Below are 21,224 nucleotides of genomic sequence, written 5' to 3' on the forward strand. Positions count from 1 at the left end.
AGGTAGACAAGGTGGTTAAGAAGGCATATGGAATACTTACCTTTATTAGCCGAGGCATAGAATATAAGAGTCGGAAGGTTATACTTCAACTATATAAAACACTAGTTAGGCCACAGCTAGAGTACTGCGTGCAGTTTTGGTCATCACATTACAGGAAGGATGTGATTGCACTAGAGAGGGTACAGAGGAGATTTACAAGAATGTTGTCTGGACTGGAGAATTTTAACTATTGGAAAGATTGGATAGGCGGGGTTTGTTTTCTTTGGAACAGAGGAGGCTGAGGGAAGACCTAATTGAGGGGCCTAGATAGAGTAGATAGGAAGGACTTATTCCCCTTAGCAGAAGGGTCAATAACCAGGGGGCACAGATTTAAAGCAATTGGTAAACGTTTTAGAGGGGATTTGAGAATATTTTTCACCTAGAGTGGTGGGGGTCTGGAACTCACTGCCTGAAAGGGTGATAGAGGCAGAATCCCTCACAGCATTTAAAAAATACTTGGATTTGTGAAGTGTCATAACCTACAGGGCTACGGACCAAGAGCTGGAAAGTGGGATTAGGCTGGATCGCTCTTTGTCGGCCAGCACAGACATGATGGGCCAAATGGCCTCCTTCGCTGCTGTAAATTTCTGATTCTTTGATTGTATGCCACAGGAAGTGAAGAGGAGTATTTGATCAAGATGGTATAGATCTCAAAGGGATAGTATCTTGTGTTTATTTCTTGTTGGAAAATGGCATTTTTAGCAGTATTTGGAAACTGAATTAGGCACAGACCAGGCAGGTTTCTGATTGGATCACCTGGCCTGTGCTGAATGCATAGGTTGGGCACCATAGATGGGGAAACATTTCCCATGGCTTTATTCCTAATGACAATCCTGTGGCATATTTAATTGGAAATACATGTATGCTGAGCAAGACTAAGTTGAATTTGGTTATAATGACCTACCATGATTGAATTGCCAATAGAAACATAATTCACATTCATTGGGATGTGGTGCCAAAGCACTAAAGTACCTGTGGTAACTGGCTCGGGGAGGGACCTCCTGCGCCCAGTGCCGAAGTCCCGCTCTGGCCGCGAAATTGCAGTTACTGCCCGTCTGAGGAAGTGGAGCACAATCTCGCATGCTCCACTTCCTCTTGGGGCAAGTCCTAGAGCGATGTTGGGCGTGATCGGCAGCACCACGCAGATGCTCCTCGTAGCACTGAATCGGTTCAATGCCCCACCCATTCGTTTAAAGGGGAGGGCTGCTGCCCACTTTGCATGGCCTCCACTAGGCCACCAGGGCAGCATAGGACCGGGTCTACAGGCCGGCATCCAAAACTGAGTGTCGGGCTGCACGATGGCGGCCCGGATCCCGCAATGGGCGAAGAAGTTGGGCTGACTGGTGAGTCGGCAAAATCGGCAAGCTGGTGGCATGGAGCACTCGCTGTCTGCCTTTTAACTTCCGTCCCGCGAGCGGATGTCAGTGCGGTTCAAGACACTCAAGGCTGGCGCTGACCACGCTCGCGGGACCGGGATGCAGGGCAAAATCCGCCATGGGGCGGAATAGGGTCGGCGAGTGGCAGAAAGGGTTCGCTGCGCACGACGATGACATCATTACCGGTTGCGCGGCGGCACGGGGTGCGGCACTACCGTGGCAGCATCTCCGCTAACTCTCGCACAATTTCGCGGGAGCCTGTAGCGTTCCCCCCCCCCCCCCTCGCACACCCCGGGTGAAAGTGTTTTGCGCCCCCCAGAGGGGCTAAAAGGGGCAATTTTGACCCCAAGTGTTGACGGGGAGGGGGGGCTGACCTAGTATCAGTAAAGAAACATCATTAACCAACGGCTGCTTCAGTGATTGTCATTTTAACTGGGTTTATGTTAATTCCGCTCCCTCGTTCTGTCAGAATCACCAATTCTTGATCATTCTGATTTCAACAAACATTTGCAGCTAGATGTGAACATTAATTATTGAAGGTTGCGAGTGTCCTTTTTAAAGGGAAGTTTGATGTGTGGAATGGGTTAATCGCCTGTCCTTTTACCTCTGTACTTTGGGTTTGAATTTAGCCCAGGCTGATAAGGAAAGTGTTCCTTTTTTCTTTTGCTCCATGTAATCCTGAACAAAATGAGGTTGGACATTCCAAACACAGTTCCATATTGGTGTAAGCCCACTGTACAAAACTATCTACGGTTCAACTATTAGCAGTTTTGTATAGAGGCCATAGGATTGCTGATGTAGGAAATGGGGTGGGGGGTGAGGGGAAATGAACTGTGGTGGGAGTATTCTCAAGTTTCAGATTCTTGTGTATTAATGGATTGGTGTGCAATTATACAGCTGTAATGAGCACAAATATCTCCCCTTCACATCCTGGTGGCTCCTCTGAGCACATTGAATATCCCAGTTACATCTTTGTTCCAAAGAGCACGTCAAAAGATTTTCTGTCACCTTAGCAAACCTATTTAGCATGTGGTTGTGTATTTAAATTTCTAGATGCAAGTGTTCCAGAGCCAAGAACATAATGAGAAGCTGTGCTGTTGGTCTGATGCAGAATGTTGTGATGCAGTTCTTATGCGTCTGGTATGAAATGCTGGCCTGCTTTTAATATGGGCAATGGATATGAGGAATGATAGCGCCATTGTATCCTATGCTGGGGAGAGCATTCTGACTGTGGTAGCCCATCCTTGTCTAGTCTACAGGTTTGGACAATACAGTCAAAATAGGTGACAATATTGTGTGACTGGAGAGACACATGCAAGCATGAAATTACTGACTGTGAACTGGTGTGGTTAAGCATTCTTGACCATTTGCATTCTCCAGTGTTTCCATGGTCCTTTTGAGTTTTTGTCCCCGGTTTGGATGTGAAGATTAAGCTCAGAAATTAAATATTGAGGAAGGAGAGCTTGGTAGAAGAGAGGTGGTTGGGCAACATAACGGTCTTATCATTTTGAACGGAATGAATGACTTGGACCCTCAATGCTGAGTAAGAGGCTCATTGTCCATGTAGTGTCCAATTGTCTCTCTACCTACCTTCAGTGATTCAGTCACCTGCCTTCAAAAGGTAAGGAGAGAGTAATGTAATCAGTAAAGAGAATGATTTTGTTCAAACCATATCTGGCCAGTCATTGAGGAATAGAATGGGTTAAAATACTTCCCTAAAGAATGCCTATGTAAGTGTTGTGCTGAGATGGATGTGCTTCCATCACAGATGTTTGCATCCAGTTCAAATATGCTACCAATGTCAGCTTCATTCTCCTGTGATGGCTTGGTGGATCAATGTGCTGCATGATGTATTACTCAGGAATATCGATCAGGAAGATCACAAATTTCATCTCTGTTCTCAGCTAGGATAGTGGTCAGGGGAACATTTCTGTCAGGTTCTATGACCTGCCAAGCACTCCAGAAATGTCAAGTGTTAACTGCTCTAATGTTATGCGTGGCATTGAGTGTCTCTATTTCTGGATCATGAGACTGAGTGTCACAATTTGACTAATTTGTTCTGAAGCAAATTGTTAACTGTGCAATGGGTTTTTGGGACTATTATTACAACAGCTTCCCATTCACCTGAGCTTTGATTGGCAACAGGGATCCTGGTTTATAATGATTGGAATGTGATTTATTAATCCCTTTTGTGATTAGAACATTTACTGTTTTTTTGCCATCAGACAAACACTTAATTTAAGGAATAGGGAGCAGAAATTACCCCCCGACTAAAAATAGACGCACCTACCGTTTTTAAAGTTGTTTCCAATCCAAGGGGCAGAGATTAGAGCGATTTTCAGCACTTTATTTTTCTTTTGTTCTTCTGGACGGTGTTGAGGGGTGGTGTTGCAGCGGGGCGGACGTCAGTAACTGTCAGCAGCACCGCGCTGATGCGTCACGGTCCCTCTCCTTCAGTTAAAGGAGCAGGCCGCTGCAAGGTTTGCACTTAGTTTAGTTTGGCCCACTGGACCACCAGGGAAGATTTCGGCCGGGCCAGCCAAGAGCGGGTGCCGGGCTACCTGTTGGCGGCCCAGCCAAAACCCGTGGCCCTCATTGTCGGGCCGACCTCAGTCAGCTGACAATTTAAATAAAATGGCGAATGCGACATTGTGCCCTCCCTTTTAAGGGCGGACGCGCCGTCCAGCCACAAGGAGCTTCCCACCCCGGGGAACTGCCGGGCACCGACCGGTGGCCGCTCCGCTCCCGTGGGGCAATTTCCCTCTCTGGTCGGAAAGGGTCGCCGCTGGTCGGTAGGAGATCAGCGCGTGCCCAACGGGCGGCAACACAGGCGGCGCGGTGGCAATCATCGCAGGGAAAACCCGGCAGAGTAATTTCACAAATGTCGGTGACACCGCACCAACTCAGCAGAGAGTCCATACTGACCCATGGCAGGCGACCACGGCTCTTAAAGAAAGGGGCAATTTCAGCCCCAATTTATCTTGGCATTGAGAGCTGAGATTGCATCCGAGTGAGGTGGGAACACAGAGAATAGAGACTTCTAAATGCAAATTTGTTGAAATTGGGTGCAAAGTGGACTCGCTGATCTACACAAGTGAGCTTTAAAGTAGAAGTTAAACCTAAAAATGTCAGCACAGGAAGGGAGAGTGATGTAATTGCTGCCAGATGTTGGAATGTCCAGCACCAGGTGTTGACGCGACAAACGTCTGTGGGAAATGTCACCAACTCGCATAGGGAGTGGTGTGGAAATTTGCAGATGATACCAAAATAGTATAGTTAATTCTTTAGAAGACCATAGGAAGCTGAACAGGAATATTGATAAGATTGGGCAATGGACTAAAACGTGGCAAATGGAATTCTATGTCATTGTGTGTGAGGTGATATATTTTTTTTAAAACAGCAGAAATTTTACTCTGACTGGAAGAAGGCTCAGTGCTTTGATGAGCAGAGGGATTTCAATGTTCAAGTTTATGGGACTGGTCCTTTGGTTGATGATAAAAACTAATTCCATTGCCGCTTTTCTAATCACGAGATATCGAGTACAAAAGCCAAGAGGATAATGATCCGATAAAGGACCTTAAAACCTCCGCTGGAATACTGTGTGCAGTTTTCGGACTATGGAAAGGATATTGAGCTTTAGAGAGCATACCACACACTATGTAGCAGCCTGGTATGAGGAAATACAAACACAAAAGACTCTCTTAGACTAAAATTTAGGTCTGGAAATTCATCAAACTTCCGCCGCGTTTTTCGGCGGTATTTTGTCGTTTTGGGTGGAAAACGGTGTGGCGGCAAATTCATTGAAGTCTTCTGCCGGTGGTTTTGAAATACCGCTGGGGAGCGGACCACTGGCGTGCAAGACTTGAAACAGCGCTTCCGCCAGAATTTGGTCACAGGGGACCCTTAGATAGGGTTAAAATAAAACGCTGAGGAAAACCTGTCGGTGCAGCCCATGGAAACGGAGGTAGGTATGAAAACTTGCAAAAAAGGGAAGTGAAAGTTTATTTTTAAATTCTTTTGCAGCGATTCACTAGAAAAGGGTCTTGTGAATGATTTGCGATCTTTATTTTGAATTTTTTGTTTTTGGAAAAATATTTTTTGTTTCCCGCCCCCCACCCGCCCCCAGGCCCAACTTGCAGCGGTGATCAGCCTCTGACTAAAGTTGGCCAGGATTGCGGTTTCCACCGCCTGTCCTCGTGCAACGCCGATTTTTCCCAGCGGGCGGATTTTTCCCCATTTTTTTTCATGAATTTTCCGCCTCAATCATAGCGGAGCCATAGCGGGTTTTTTGCCGGCAAACCGGTGGTAGCGGTTTTTCCAGCCATTAGTCTTTTTCTTGTTAGAATACAGATTACGGGGGGATATGATAGAATTATTTTAAATTATGAAAAGATGGGGCAGGATAGATGGAAGCAGGCTGTTTCCAATAGCTGAGAAAGTTGAGACTATTGAACTTGCTCTCCAGATTAGTGGTTTAGCACAAGCTATGTCAACATTCAAGATTAGATTGAATAGTTGGACGTAGGGATATGAAGACGGGTGACTAAATACCATTCCTCACATGGAGGGTAAATACCAGAGCGGACTCGGTTGTGTCAAATGGCCTGTTTCTGTGGTATGACTTCCCTGTATTTCTCAGTATGCCAAGGGGTTTCTGGGATCAGATTTATGAAGGAAATCTTTAACTGCAGAATTACAGTACAGAAACTGGCCACTTGGCCCAACACATCTAAGCCAGTGTTTAAGCTCCATATGAGCCTCCTCCCACCTTACTTCATCGAACATATCCTTTCTAGTCCTTTCTCCCTCAAGTACTTATCTGGCTTCCCCTTAAATACATCTATGCTATTCACCTCAACCACTCTTTGGGTAAATAAGTTTCTCTTGAATTCCTCATTGAATTTATCGGTGACTATTTTGTATTTATGGCCCCAGTTTTGGATTCCTCCAAGTAGAAACATCTTTTCTGCATCTAGCCTTTCACACCCCTTCATAATTTTAAAGACTTCTATCATGTCACCTCAGTCTTCTGCTTCCTAGAGAAAACGCTCAAAGTTAGTTGGGTTGCTGTAGTTCAGTGAAATTTTTGGGCCCGAGACTTGATTTTGTTTTGATGGCTCGTGACTCCATTCTGGAAAGGAGGAAGAGTGGTACTAAGCCCGATGGAGACAGTTTTGACTCTCTCCTGCGAGTCCTTGAAATTGTGAGGTTTGGGTAGATTTCTGAATCGCCTTTCTGACTAGCTGATGAAAGGCACTTTTTCATGTTGATATTTTGTCATTTTGGTTGCCTGATCTTTTTCAAAGCACTTCGAATATATCATTAAATAAAGGTTCTGAGATGATGGTCGAGTGTGGTCAATGCTTCGATGCTGGGGATGTTGGCCTGAACGAGAACACTGACGTTGGTGCGTCTATCCTCCCAGTGGATTTGCAGGATCTTGCGGAGGCAGCGCTGGTGGTACTTCTCCAATGATCCGTTGGACGGGCCACATCGTCCGCGTGCCCGATGTGAGACTCCCAAAGCACGCGCTCTACTCGGAATTCCTACGCGGCAAGCAAGCCCAGGTGGGCAGAGGAAACGTTTCAAGTAACCCTCAAAGTCACCTTGATAAAATTTAACATTCCCACTGACACCTGGGAATCCCTGGCCGAAGATCACCCTAAGTGGAGGAAGAGCATCCGGCAGGGCGCTCAGCACCTCGAGTCACGTCACCAAGAGCATGCAGAAACCAAGCGCAGACAGCGGAAGGAGCATATAGCAAACCAGCCCCACCAACCCTTTCCTTCAACCACTGTCTGCCCCATCTGTGACAGAAACTGTAATTCCATATTCGAGGGACTGCCTATGATGATGATGAGCTGATGCCATGTGTAGTTTTGGAGCACTCTTGTAACTGCTTGGTATAATCTTTAGTGATATTTGGATCACTAACTGATCTACAGTAGCAATTTACTATTTCAGATTTTTCCAGTTTGCTCTGATAAACCTGAAGTGTTGATTTGCTATGACTGGGATGAAGACCATATCACGGTGACATGCTAATTGGTAATTTTGTCGTTCTCCCTCCACCCCCACCAAAAAATGTATTTGGGTGATAAAGGATTAGGACAATTTTGGATTTGTGCACACATTGGAGTCAAGTTTCGGCCTGAGTTGCTCCTGTTTTTTTGGAGCAACTGGTTTAGAATGAAGTATCTTAGAAATTGCAATTCTCGGCATTTAGTTTGCTCCAGTTCCAGTCAGTTAGAACAGTTTCACTTTGGAACAGAATTTTTTTTTTCAAAAGAGGGCGTGTCCAGCCACTTACGCCTGTTTTGAAAGTTTAGGCAGTGAAAACTTACTCCAAACTAACTTAGAATGGAGTAAGTGTAGATTTTTGTACGCTCAGAAAAACCTTGCCTACACTTTACAAATCAGGCGTAGGTTACAAATCAGGCGTAGGGAACTGGGGGGGGGTGGGGGGAAGGGAAGGGAAGTAATTCAATTCTACAAGCATTCAACAGTCTTACTTATACAAATAAAGAGCCATCCTGAATAAAAATTATAAACAAAGCAAAGAGGTAATGGGGTACCGCAAGGTTCTGTGCTGGGCCCCTGTTGTTTACATTGTACATTAATGATTTAGACGAGGGGATTAAATGAAGTATCTCCAAATTTGCGGATGACACTAAGTTGGGTGGCAGTGTGAGCTGCAAGGAGGATGCTATGAGGCTGCAGAGTGACTTGGATAGGTTAGGTGAGTGGGCAAATGCATGGCAGATGAAGTATAATGTGGATAAATGTGAGGTTATCCACTTTGGTGATAAAAACAGAGACAGACTATTATCTGAATGGTGACAGATTAGGAAAAGGGGAGGTGCAACGAGACCTGGGTGTCATGGTACATCAGTCATTGAAGGTTGGCATGCAGGTACAGCAGGCGGTTAAGAAAGCAAATGGCATGTTGGCCTTCATAGCAAGGAGATTTGAATACAGGGACAGGGAGGTGTTACTACAGTTGTACAGGGCCTTGATGAGGCCACACCTGGAGTATTGTGTATAGTTTTGGTCTCTTAACTTGAGGAAGGATATTCTTGCTATTGAGGGAGTGCAGCGAAGGTTCACCAGACTGATTCCCGGGATGGCGGGACTGACATATTAAGAAAGACTGGGTCAATTGGGCTTGTATTCACTGGAGTTCAGAAGAATGAGAGGGGATCTCATAGAAACGTTTTAAATTCTGACGGGTTTAGACAGGTTAGATGCAGGAAGAATGTTCCCAATGTTGGGGAAGTCCAGAACCAGGGGTCACAGTCTAAGGATAAGGGGTAAGCCATTTAGGACCGAGATGAGGAGAAACTTCTTCACCCAGAGAGTGGTGAACCTGTGGAATTCTCTACCACAGAAAGTTGTTGAGGCCAATTCACTAAATATATTCAAAAAGGAGTTAGATGTAGTCCTTATTACTAGGGGGATCAAGGCGTTATGGCGAGAAAGCAGGAATGGGGTACTGAAGTTGAATGTTCAGCCATGAACTCTTTGAATGGCGGTGCAGGCTCGAAGGGCCGAATGGCCTACTCCTGCACCTATTTTCTATGTTTCTATGTTTCTATGTAAAATATTCAATGTTCCTACCTGTGTGAAGCAGCAGCAGCCTTTGAGCTGCGGTGCTTCCGGCAGGCCTTCCTTCCATCTAGGAGACAGGGGCGCGGCAGTGGCTCCACGGCAGCCGAAGAAACAGCAAACAAGCAGCCTTCGATCTTCGAAGGGGACTGAAGCCATTTGGCCACGCGATAGGGGCGGCGGCAGTGGCTCGACGGCAGGAAGAAACAGCAAACAAGCAGCCTTCGAGCTGTGAGGGGGACTGAGGCTATTCGGCCACGGGATAGGGGCATCGTCAGTGGCTGGATGGCAGCCGAAGACACAGCAAGCAAGCAGCCTTCAAATCAACACTTTTCTTCAAGCCCCTTTTAAAAATGGCCAAGTGCCAATGTTTATGCGCTACTGCGCGTGCGCGCACGCTCCAATGCGCACGCGCAAGGCTGCCGGCACGACATTGTCTCATTGAAATTAGCCCCGCCCCCCCCACCACTTCTAGAATAGGCGCGACTCTCTTGCTCCGCCCCCCCGTGCTCTGTGCGTGCTGCGCCAAGCTCCAAAGGACCTGCAGGGAGCCGGAGAATCGGCAGGTATTTTTTGGACGCACTTTCGGGCGCGAAAAATGGGAGTCCAGGTCAGAGCTGCGCCGTTCTAGGTGCGGCCCGAAACTTCACCCCATTACTTCTGGCTGAAGAAAGAACATCCAACTGTGTGTGACCATTAGGAATGTAAGGAAACTGCATTGGCCTTGCCCCCTCAGTCAGTCCTCCAGTGGCATTTGCTGATCAGAGGAATTGTGCACTATAGGAAAGATTGGGAGGGGGCGGAAATGGAATCTGTTGCTAACTGCACATTCCACTCATCCACAGAATCTGTTAAAGGCCATTGTTTGAACAGAGTAGGAGTTTGCTCGGCATCTATCCCCAAATAAGGAGCAATTGGAATCTACAAAAATGGCTCATTGCACAACTTTGGTCCAAAAAACATCTGACAAAAAGTCCTATTTCACAGTAGAAGTGAACTAAATTTTAGTTCTATCACTTCTTTGAGTACAGCAGATCATGCCATCACTTAACACTGTTGTATCTGCAGCCACGTAGCAGGTTACAGTAAGTCCACGACCATCTTACCTTGCAGTCGCTTAAATCTGATGCAATGCTTAGTGAAACAGCAGGAAATTCCTCTGTGAAAGTTTTACATATTTTTAAACCCCTTCAGTACCTGGTGTGGAGTTGAATCTTGGTTTTTTATCATTTGTGTGCCTTCTAATGCTGGGGTCACAAATTAAATGCAAGTTTTAATGTTTCATAAACAGTAAGTTAGGCGCAGAAAGTAGCAATGTTGCATTGCATGGAGCTAGACTTGCTTCCAGCTTTTCAGTGGAACATTTTCTGCCACTTTATTCCCCTTTTTCTCCCATCATGTTGGGGTGACACTGGCTCCTTTTCTGGTTGCTGCTAGCTGGATGGCACCTTATTCAAGTGCCCAGCTTGCACATCATTAGGCTACATGACTACAGAGGGCATCAAAGCCAGGCCCCCTCCTGTCCTTACCCAGTATCTACACATCTGCATTTTCCAGCAGGAGGCATTATGATGCTGAAAGCAAGAGCCCTAGCTGACTGCTCCTTTTTTTCTCTCTCTCTCTAATTCTCTCGTGTCTTTTTCTCTCTGTCTCTCTTTTTCATTCTCTCTCTTTTCTCTTTCTTTCTCTTTTTTTCCCTTCTTCTCCTTTCCTCTTCTTCGTCCTTTTTCTCTTCCCTCCCCCCGTTATCTGCACTACGTAGCGGAGTCCATCGTATGATTTTTGTACTAAATACAGTTGATGCCTTTACCCACCAGGCCATAGGAGGAATTACTGATATGAAGATATGAAGAACTAAATTTAAAAAAAACTTGGCTTAGCAGTGTTTCTAATTAGAATAAAGGATTGCACAGAGTCTCATTTAAAATGCTGCAAACTCTTTCTCTCTCGCCTCCCACCACCCTCTTCCCCCGGCTGGTACAGAAGGAGTACTAGGATATGAGCCATTCATCTGTACACTTTGACGGTTAAATTGAAATAGATCACCTGGAGTATTGAAGGTTTAAATTTGGTGGCTCACCCCCTTCTGGAGGACAGCTAAGGATGGGCAATAAATGTCAGCCTTGTCAGCAGTGTGAACATCCAGGAGATGAATATTTTACATTGTTTGTCATTAAAACGGTAGTTTTGGCAATGGCAGTAGTGTACAAAGTATTTACACTCATGAGGGATGTTCACTGCATTTACTATGTGTAGTAGGAATGTGTGCACATTTTGTTTCCTCTGTCAGAGATAAGAGCACATCCTTTGCTTCCTGTGTAATAGATGACGTGCACTGTGCTGATAGTGAAGGCAAGGGTACAGCCTAGCCTGCATTGCCTCCATAGTAATGGAGCTCTAAACTGCTTGTGTTTTTTTTCCTTCTAGTGTTGCCATCGAGCCGTTTCCTTGGAGTCCTGAGGGTCCATGGCTGCAGTCCAAGCCTTGTCTGCATCCAGAGATCGCAGCAGCCACCGCAACGACCTGTACCCTTGTTCTCTAGTCACCAGCAAGTGCAACATGGGAAGTGTCGGTAGTCTGATGGCTGAAAAGCAAGACCTTCCAGGTGACGGTCTGAAGAGTAACCGAAATGGGAATGCTTACAACATCAGGCAGCCAGATGGGCTACTTAAAAAGGGATTGACCCAAAGAGAGCTATTGAACTACCTGAACAGCACTAAAAAGGGATCAAAGGCGGAGAAAAGGATTGCATCTGGGAGTTCTTCCATGGAACGTTGCCGAAAAGATGGACAAAATGATATTTATGGGCAAACGTGTTATAAAGATGGGAAGGAGATTGATTTGACAAACAATTCGCTTCCTGTTGGAGGGAAATTTGAAAAGGTACTTTAAACCTAGGACTGAATCTCTTCACCTTTGACCATGAGCAGTTGGATGTCGTAGAAAAGCTGGCCGTTACTCCATTATGGCTGTTACACTTTAATCAACTTTTTCTTCTACTTTTCCTACATATTTTATTTTCATTTCTTTGTGAATTTTTATCTTTTCTCTCTTTCTATATTCTGTTTCTTCTGATTTCTGTTTTTAAATAAGGTGCCTACCAAAGAATTGCAGAGGAATCTAAATCCACACTTCTCTTTCCTCCCTCTTCCACTGCTCCCAAATGTTTTATATGTAAATATGGTCAACTTATTTGCAAGTTGCATCACAAGTCAGAATTTGGTTGTCCGATCTAATCAGTCTCTGCTGCTTTGACCTTTGAACCTATGTATCTCATTCCAGTGTTGTAGGAAAATTGGAAAATACAGCCCTCTGACTCCATTTCAGTTGTACAGTTTTTTAAAATAGATCACATCAATGTTCCCCCTAATTTTTTTTTTGGGGGGGGGGGGTGGGGTGGCGGCGGGGGTGCTCCCTTTTAACTGGCTACATGGCCCATTTAAAATTTCACCCATTTGCAAAATCTCCCATTCAAAAGCCGGTAAGCGGTTTGCGCAGGACCTCCAGGCAGCTGTGCAGCCGCGTAGCTTAGTGGGAACGTTAGACCACACGCTGGTTTGGGTCCACATGTGAGAATAATATAACAATGAGGCAGCAGACAATGCCTTCCAGCAGGGCTCTCTTTTTTTTCCCCCTCAGCAGGCTAAGCAGTGTCTGTGGAGAGAGAAACAGAGTTAACGTTTCAGGTCGGTGACCTTGAGACAGAACTGAAACACTAACTCTAATTCTCCCTGCGCAGATACTGTCTGGCCTGTTGAGTATTTCCAGCGTTTTCTGTTTATATTTCAGATTTCCAGCATCTGCGGTATTTTGACATTTGTTTGTTTTTTCTCACCAGTTTTCCTGAATGATGTTTTGGAGAGGTTGTCTTTGTCCGTTGCTTTTCTTTGCTGCTAGGACAAGATCGTAACGGGCTTCTTGTGTCCATTTTAGATCCTCTCGTAATGGGGGATATAGAAAAGATTCAGAAAATGCCATCAATTGATATCTAGTTTAAGGACCGGCTGAGATTTGCGGCTTTTTAGTAAATGTAGACTTTGAAGGAATATGATTGAGGCCTTCTAAAAGGGAAATGGGGCACACATATAAACGTAGAAAAGCACAAAAATAGCCAAGATACTTGGAGGTACTTTTCATAGTTGTTTACCTCTGAAATAAGTACGAGCAGTAATTTTAGATTTAGTGTAAACATTGAAAAGGGAGCTGGGCATGTTCCGGAGAGTGATTAACATGGCTACATATGGGTCATTGGGAATATGTCACCCATTCACCATGGTCTCTTAGATTTTGTTTAATTGTCTTCAGGGGTCAGAGTACGGGTAAGAGTGATGTGCAGAAGTTAACACCATGCTGGAATGTGACCGTGTCAGTGAACCAGGTCTTTTTCTACCCTTTTTTTTGTATGCTTTTGAGGGTACTTAGCTTGGATGTGAGGATCGGTAGTTTCATTAAATATTCAAAATGGATTGTTTAGGATGTTATGTAAGATCATTTAGAAGACTCTCAATAGGACTAAAGATGGTCAAGTGTTTATCACTGTACATCTCATATTTTATGGGGAACATAAGAACATAAGAAATAGGAGCAGGAGTTGGCCACCTGGCCTCTCGAGCCTGCTCCGCCATTTAATAAGATCATGGCTGATCTGGTCATGGACACAGCTCCACTTCCCTGCCCATTCCATAACCCCGAAAATGGAATGAAGACTGCTGTGGAGAAGTATGGCAGAGTCTATTGGGGTATTGGTATTTTAAGGTTGTCACCAACCTTCATGCTTATTGCATCCCTTATTGAGATGGGTTGTCTACCTCCGGAGTATACTAGATGTGTGTATTTGTTTGCCACCCCTTTTTCTCTTTCATTTGAAAAGGCTACTGCCTCACACACCGTGTCTCTCCTGAATATTGTGATTGGATGGTGTGACTTTTTCAGTAAGTGAGCCATGTATGATTTACCCCGCGCCCCCCCCAAAAGATGTGTCAGGATTATTTTCTTTTCCCTCCCTCTTCCTTTCTCTCCTTGCATCACTTGACTCTTGCTGAGGTATGTACCTTGGCCTCAGGCAGTCCTCTGATATCTTGTCCAAGTGACTATTTTTCACCTTTAAGCCTAGACGGTGTGTGTCAGTGGACTAGTCAATAGTGGTGTACATCACAACCAAACTAATTCTCTGCTCAGCCAATATCGACACTTGCACTTTCCAGCGGTAGGTACTGCACAGTGTTGAAGAGCAAGAACTCTGGTTGATTGTATTTCTCCCTCTGGCCGCCCCACCCCCCCCCACCCCATCCCAAAAGATACCCTAAGTTATCCCCTCTGACTTGAGGTTGAAGTCATCATCGGAGGAATAATCAAATCTCCTCCTGCCCTCGCATGCTTTCTTCATTCCCTCCTGTATCACAAACCATTTCATTCAAGTTGCTCAGCAGACTTATTTTTCAGGTACATCCTGGTGCACTGGCCTATCTTTCAGCAGAGAGCAATGAATAATTCCAGGTTACAAGTAATGGCTGTAAAGATTCAGTAGGTGGAGTTATGGGGAGTGGGGGCGGGTGGGGGGGGGGGGGGAGATTTATCCCCCACAACAGGCATAAAATGGTTGGGAGGGTTAAATTGCTAAACCCGCTGCTCACGCACCTGTTTCTGTTTTAACCGCGGCGAGTTTGGGCCATCAGAGTAACCCACTCTGGAGAGGTGAGTCCATGATTATAATATTTGAATGAGGCTCCGTTCCTGATATATTGGCAGCGATTTGAAATTCTGCATAGATTTCCCAGGGTTTGGGAAAACTGGCAGCTAAGGGGAGGCAGGAGCAGCCAGATTAACCAGGTAAATGTTTTTTTATAACGCTGCTCATGGCCAGTAGGAGTGCTCCCCCCACCCCTGGCCCCTCGAGCAAATCTATTGCTATTATCTGCCAACACCCCCCACCCCTCTCCAAACCTGCAATCTTTCCTGATTTCCACCTTCCGGATTGTTGGACAACCCCCAATGGTACCGGCTGTGGCTTTCCACCACTGGCTTTCCTGCTGGCCAGCCTGTCAATCTGGCCAGCTGCTGGGTGGGAACCTGCTGTTAAATTTGGCATGACCTCTTTGTTCCTGGGATTTTTGGTTCCTTCCCAATAGATACTGGGACCTTGGTCCTTCTGCCTCACATAGGAACGGACAATTGAGATTTTTTTTTGTCTTTTGAGCTGCTTTTATATTGCGTGACAACCATGGTTCCTGACCATACAAGACTCATGTATTGGGAGCCAGTGCCATGAACACCGGCCTTGTGAATGCAGCTCCAGTTAGAGAGAGAAAAACAGAAAATGCTGGAAATCTCAGCGAGTCAGGCAGCATCTGTGGAGAGAGAAACAGAGTTAACGTTTCAGGTTGATGAGCCTTCGTCAGAGATGGAAATAGTTCGAAATGTAACAGATTCTAAAGAAAGTGCTGGGGCACTGAAAGGGGGACGAGGGGGGTCGAAAGAACAAAAGGGAAGGTCTGTGATAGGGTGGAAGGCAGAAGGGATTTGAGAGACAAAAGGGGATGATAGGCCGAATTGAGATGGTAATAGTACAAGTTAGGAAACAAAAGGTTAGGTTTAGAGAGGGTGTGAATGGCAGAATAAATGCCAGCTGCCATGGAAAGCAGAGAGAAACAAAATAAAAATAAGGGGGGAGGTTTTTGTAAAAAAAAGCGAGGAAAGGGAACAAAGTGTGGACAGAGGTTATAGTCTGAAATTGTTGAATTCAATGTTGAGTCCGGATGATCAGAGTGGGAGTGGAGCAGAGAATTAAAGTGACAGGCGACTGAAAGCTTTGGGTCACCCTTGCGGACTGAACGGAGGTGTTCTGCAAAGCGGTCCCCCATTCTGCATTCGGTCTCCCCAATGTAGAGGAGATCACATCGTGAGCAGTGAATACAGTATACTAAATTGAAAGTCGTACAAGTAAATCACTGTTTCACCTGGAAGGAGTGTTTGGGGCCCTGGACAGTGGGAAGGGAGGAGGTAAAAGAGTGGGTATTGCATCTCCTGCGCTTGCATGGGAAGGTGCCGTGGGGAGGGGGTGCTGGGGGTGACTGCGGAATGGACCAGGATGGCCTGAGGGCGCTCCGCTTCTTCCTCGAGCAAAGGCTCAAACAGTCCCCATCCACCACCACCCTCCTCTGCCTGGCTGAACTTGCTCTCACATTGAACAACTTCTTTAACTCCACTCACTCCCTCCAAATTAAAGCTGTTGCTATGGGAACCTGCATGGGTCCTAGCTATGCCTGCCTTTCCATGGGAGATGTGGAGCATTCTTTGTCCCAGTCCTACTTGGGTCCCTTCCTTCACCTCTTTTTCTAATACATTGATGACTATCAGTGCCGTTTTCTGCTTTCACCCTGAACTAGAAAATTTCATTCACTTTACATCCAATTTCTTCCCTCGCTTTCACATGGTCCATCTCCAACTCTTCCCTTCCCTTCCTCAACTTCTCTGTCTCCATTTCTGGGGATAGACTATTGCCAAACATTCACCATAAGCCCACTGACTCCCACAGCTACCTGGACTACACTTCCTCCCACCCCACATCCTGTAAGGACTCTATTCCATTCTCCCAGTTTCTCTGTCGCATCTGCTCTGATGACACCACCTTCCACACTAGTGCCTCTGACATGTCTTCCTTTTTCCTCAACCGAGGATTCCCCTCCGCCATGGTTAACATGGCCCTCGACCGTGTCCATTCTATTTCCTTCACCTATGCTCTCACCCCTTCCCCTCCCTCTCAGAACCACGACAGGATTCCCCTTGTCCTCCCTCACCTTTCACCCCACCAGTCATCACGTTCAACGGATCATCCTCCGCCATTACCGTTACCTCCAGCGTGATCCCACCACCAATCACATCTTCCCCTCCCCTCTCAGCATTCCGAAGGGACTGCTCACTCCACGACACCCTGGTCCATTCCGCAGTCACCCCCAGCATTCCCTCCCCTTCCCGCGGCACCTTCCCGTGCAAGCGCAGAAGATGCAACACCTGCCCTCTTACCACCTCCGCTGCTCACGATGTGGTCTCCTCTACATTGGGGAGACCAAACGCAGATTGTGTGACTGCTTTGCGGAACACTTCCCTTCAGTCCGCAAGGGTGACCCCGAGCTTCCGGTCGCCTGTCACTTTAATTCTCCGTTCCACTCCCACTCTGATCCCTCCGTCCTCGGCCTCCTATACTGTTCCAATGAAGCTCAACACGCATTCGAGGAACAGCAGCTCATAGTTTAGTCACTTTTTACAGCCTTCTGGACTCGACATCGAGCTGAACAATTTCAGACCATAACCTCTGCCCACATTTTGTTCCCTTTCCTCGCTTTTCTTTTACAAAAAAAATCACACTTTAAAATTTTTATTTTGTTTTTATGTTTTCTATGGCAGTTGGCATTCTGCCATTCACACCCTCTCTACACTCACCTTCTGTTTCCTAACTTGCCAGTACTGACTAAGGGTCAGCGACCTGAAACGTTAACTCTGTTTCTCTCTCCACAGATGCTGCCTGACTCACTGAAATTTCTAGCATTTTCTGTTTTTATTTCAGATTCCAGCATCCGCGCTTTGTTCCAGTTAGAGAGATGTGGCCTTGAACTCCTTTATTCCACAGAATTGTTTGGGGAGGAGGGCAAAAAGTCCATCCTAAAAATACTCGATGCAGATTGCCATCCAAACTGAAGGGTGCCTGTTACGGCACTAGTGTGATATTTCCCACATTTTGTGGCCTAAAAATGATTGCCTGGTCAATCCAACTCTGCTGCCAACAGGACACTTCATGGTCAAGTGCCTTTAACTTGTGGAGCACTGGAAAATACCTGTTTATTTTCAGCTGGTTCAATCCATCAGGAATAACTGAAAATACTGGTGCATGTGTTGTAAGACCAGGTACAAGGAAATTTGGTTTTGGAATTTGATGGGATGCTGTGATTATGTCAATGTTTTGCAAACTCTGCCCAAATTGCAATGCGCTTCTGCATTCTAAGATCTGAAGGAGTGAGATTTCCAGATTTTATTAGCATCATAAAATAATAGACTAATGCAGAAATAAGGAAAATAACTTAAAAATCAGACACTGCAGTGTTTAGTAAGAACTTGAAAGTTTAATTAACTTTCACTTTTCTCTGATGTAAAAATTACTATTTTAAACCCTCTATCTCCAGTGGGACTCGGCTGAGATGGAGGATCTCATTTATACAGAGACTCAAGTAATTATGTGTAATAAGTATGCAAATAAATAGCTAAATAGTACTGTATTGCAGAAAGACAGATCGGTTACAGGGTCATGGGCACAATACACTATTAAGACAACACCATTTATCATCTCCCGGCCAGAAAATTATCACCATTATTAAACCTGATGTGCTGTAATGTTGAGTTTATATTAACAGAACTGATTCTACATGAAATGGTCTTGTAATTCCCTTGGCTACTAGTCCATGAAACTAACACCAGTTACATGCACAGTTCAAAAGTCACTGACTGGGGATTGTCCATGTAAGCCACTCCACTGCTATGAACAATTAAGTGAGATTACCTGAGCATTCATGGCCAGAAGAACTGGGCCATTTACATTTCTACACCAGCTCTACTGCTTCTCGAGGTGCAGGGAAGTGCCACCACAGGAGACGCTTCTCCAGAGGCAGCAACACTCTCTTGTTACCTCAAGGAGCTGCTGTTGGTCATAATGCTGTAAGGTAAAGTGCGGCATTAGTCTGACGATCTCAGTTGGGCTATGAGGATGGCAGATTTGAGAAATGGAAGTGTCACATTAGTGCAGTTGGCAGCATTTTTCTGAAGATGGATGGCTTGATGGTGAGAAAATGTTGTGCGTAAAGATGGTTACTATAATTGCATGGCATTTAATTGAAGTGCTTGTGGATTTGTGTCTCATTGGAATGTTCCTACAAACAAAAATGTGTGCAGACCTCAAAACATGGTGTGGAGGTAAGATTGGGACCAGTCAGTGCCTCAGCTTTATTTAGTCATTTCCTTTTCTCCTTTAGTATTAACATTTCTCTTTCCATGTTCAACATTCAGATAAACTTCCTTCAGGTAATTATTGTATTTTTTTGAGAATGTATCTATTTTAAAATTCTTCTTTGGTAAGACAAATAAAGGTGCAGAAGATGGGGTTGGTGGCAGAGTGGAGGACCACATTAACATTCAGCCATGAATTACACCCAAATCCAGACAAAGGTGATGGAAGTCTCACTCATATGTTGTATGAGTCCTAAATTAAATGAATCTGACGATCTCTGTACTTGGGGATTATGCCCATAACTGGGCACTAAATTGATAGACAATGGCCACAATGACCTGGATTGGGAATGTCACCATGAGGTTGATCTTCTAAGGCAGTGTACAGGGTGTTTTACCATACACCTGACAGTTTTTGATGTTGATACTGCAAAAAGTTAGAAATTAAATAATTCTTTATGGTTGACTATGATGAGCACAATAACAGAATATTTTATTTCACTAGTCCCTTTCCAATAAATTACAAAGTACTAAAATGTACCTTTCAATGTATATTAATTGCTCCTGACCCCTTCCCCAACCTTGTCTTCCTTTCACAGTCTCGGTTCCGAGCCTCTGCGTTTAAGCCTGTGGTACCAAAGAACTTCAGTTCAATGCAGAATCTGTATCCGCAACAGAGCAAGGAGCTGTCTGACAGCACAGCCAGCCTCAATGTCTTCAGCAAGGTGGATCATTCACCATTGAGGAATGGCGGTGAAAAGCAGGATTACTTCAGGACTGTCAGTCAAGAAGAAGACATGTCTGACTCGGGGCGGAACTCTATGACTAGTCTCCCTCCATGCGGAACAGGCCTGAAGCATCACGTTGGGCAGATAAGTGCATCCATGGGTCAAATCAACCACATTGGGTCAAATTACATTAATGGGGGATCCAAGGAGGTGGCAAACTCTGCCGGTGGGCGTTTTTCCTGTAAGAGTATGGCCGTCCTCAACCGGTTAAACCCCCAGGGCAACATGTCCCCCTCGTGTGAGCTTTCACGCTCCATGGAGGATGTCGTCCGAGAACTAGAGGACCGGCTTCACGAGAAGGAAGTGGAGCTGAAACATGTGAGGAGGAACTTGGATGAAAGTGAGGATGCCATTGCTCAGGTGTTTGAGGACAAACAAAGGCTGTGGGAGAAGGAGATGGAAGAGCTCAAGCGTATCTATGCCACCAAGCTGCGGCAGGTGACCCAACAAGCCCAGCGCTCCCAGCGGACTCTGCAACTACAGGTCTTCAAGGTCCAGCAGGAGAAGAGGCGGCTGCAGGAGGATTTTGACAAGTTGCAGCTGGAATGTGGACAACTCAAAGGCCGATGTACATCTTACAGACAGGAGCAAGATGATTTAACCCCGAGGCTAGAGGAGACCAAATGGGAGGTAAGATTATTTACAGATATTATCTTGCGATTTAAGTAACCATGGGGAAACCCCAAATAGTGAGCAATATTTTCCTCTTTATTGATTTTGGTTTCTGTATGAAGTGAGAAACACTGTTTTATAATCCAGTCTACTTTTCCTTTAACGAGTGAGGGAAACTCTGTCTGCATATTTCTAGAGTTAACTTTAATCCTTTAGCATAAAGAGCTTCACTTTTAATTAGAAGCCTATCCACTATCCACAGGGATAGTGGAAAGAGCTGGGGAGTGGGACTAACTGGATTGCTCTTTGAAAGAGCTGATGCAAACTCGATGGGCCGACTGGCCTCCTTCTCGGCTGTACTATTCTATGATTCACATTTTTTGTTAATCATGAAAGTACCACACCAGGTGGTTGGGGTTACACATCACTGTTCAGCAGGGGTAGGAGACATTGATCACCATGCTTGTCCGCCCCCACCCCCTCCCCCCGTCGCCCCCTCAATTTCCTCTTCCTTTCTACCATGCTGTCTTGAAAGCATTGACTCATGCAGGGTATGGGTTCCGAAACCCTCGCCTACTTCACCCAAGTGATCATCCAACACATCTGAACCTGGACTGTGCATGACACAGACGTGTGTAGCACATTAGAGCAAACTTGTCTGATGTACGCACTTTACAGAAACCTCACTGCATTTCATTCAGGAGTTTGACCCCTGACTGATTTGTTGTTTGTTCTCTGGCATCCACCACTGGCAGTGACCAGATTTTTCTCATGGTTGAGTAAGCGTGATGCTTACTAAAATGTCATGGGT

The 21,224-nt window shown here is 45.5% G+C and overlaps 1 protein-coding gene across 2 annotated transcripts in view; it reads left to right on the forward strand.

The window, feature by feature from the left end:
• Window positions 1–21,224, forward strand: part of n4bp3 (NEDD4 binding protein 3) — a 142,671-nt gene that overhangs the window by 107,560 nt on the left and 13,887 nt on the right. For both annotated transcript variants that reach the window (XM_070878354.1, XM_070878355.1), the window contains exons 2-3: window positions 11,448–11,903; window positions 19,613–20,431. In XM_070878354.1, the coding sequence (XP_070734455.1) occupies window positions 11,487–11,903; window positions 19,613–20,431 (1,236 nt within the window). In that variant the 5' untranslated portion in view covers window positions 11,448–11,486. The remainder of the gene's footprint in view (window positions 1–11,447; window positions 11,904–19,612; window positions 20,432–21,224) is intronic.

This window comes from Pristiophorus japonicus, chromosome 4 (assembly GCF_044704955.1).
Source record: "Pristiophorus japonicus isolate sPriJap1 chromosome 4, sPriJap1.hap1, whole genome shotgun sequence".
Lineage (NCBI taxonomy): Eukaryota > Metazoa > Chordata > Chondrichthyes > Pristiophoridae > Pristiophorus > Pristiophorus japonicus.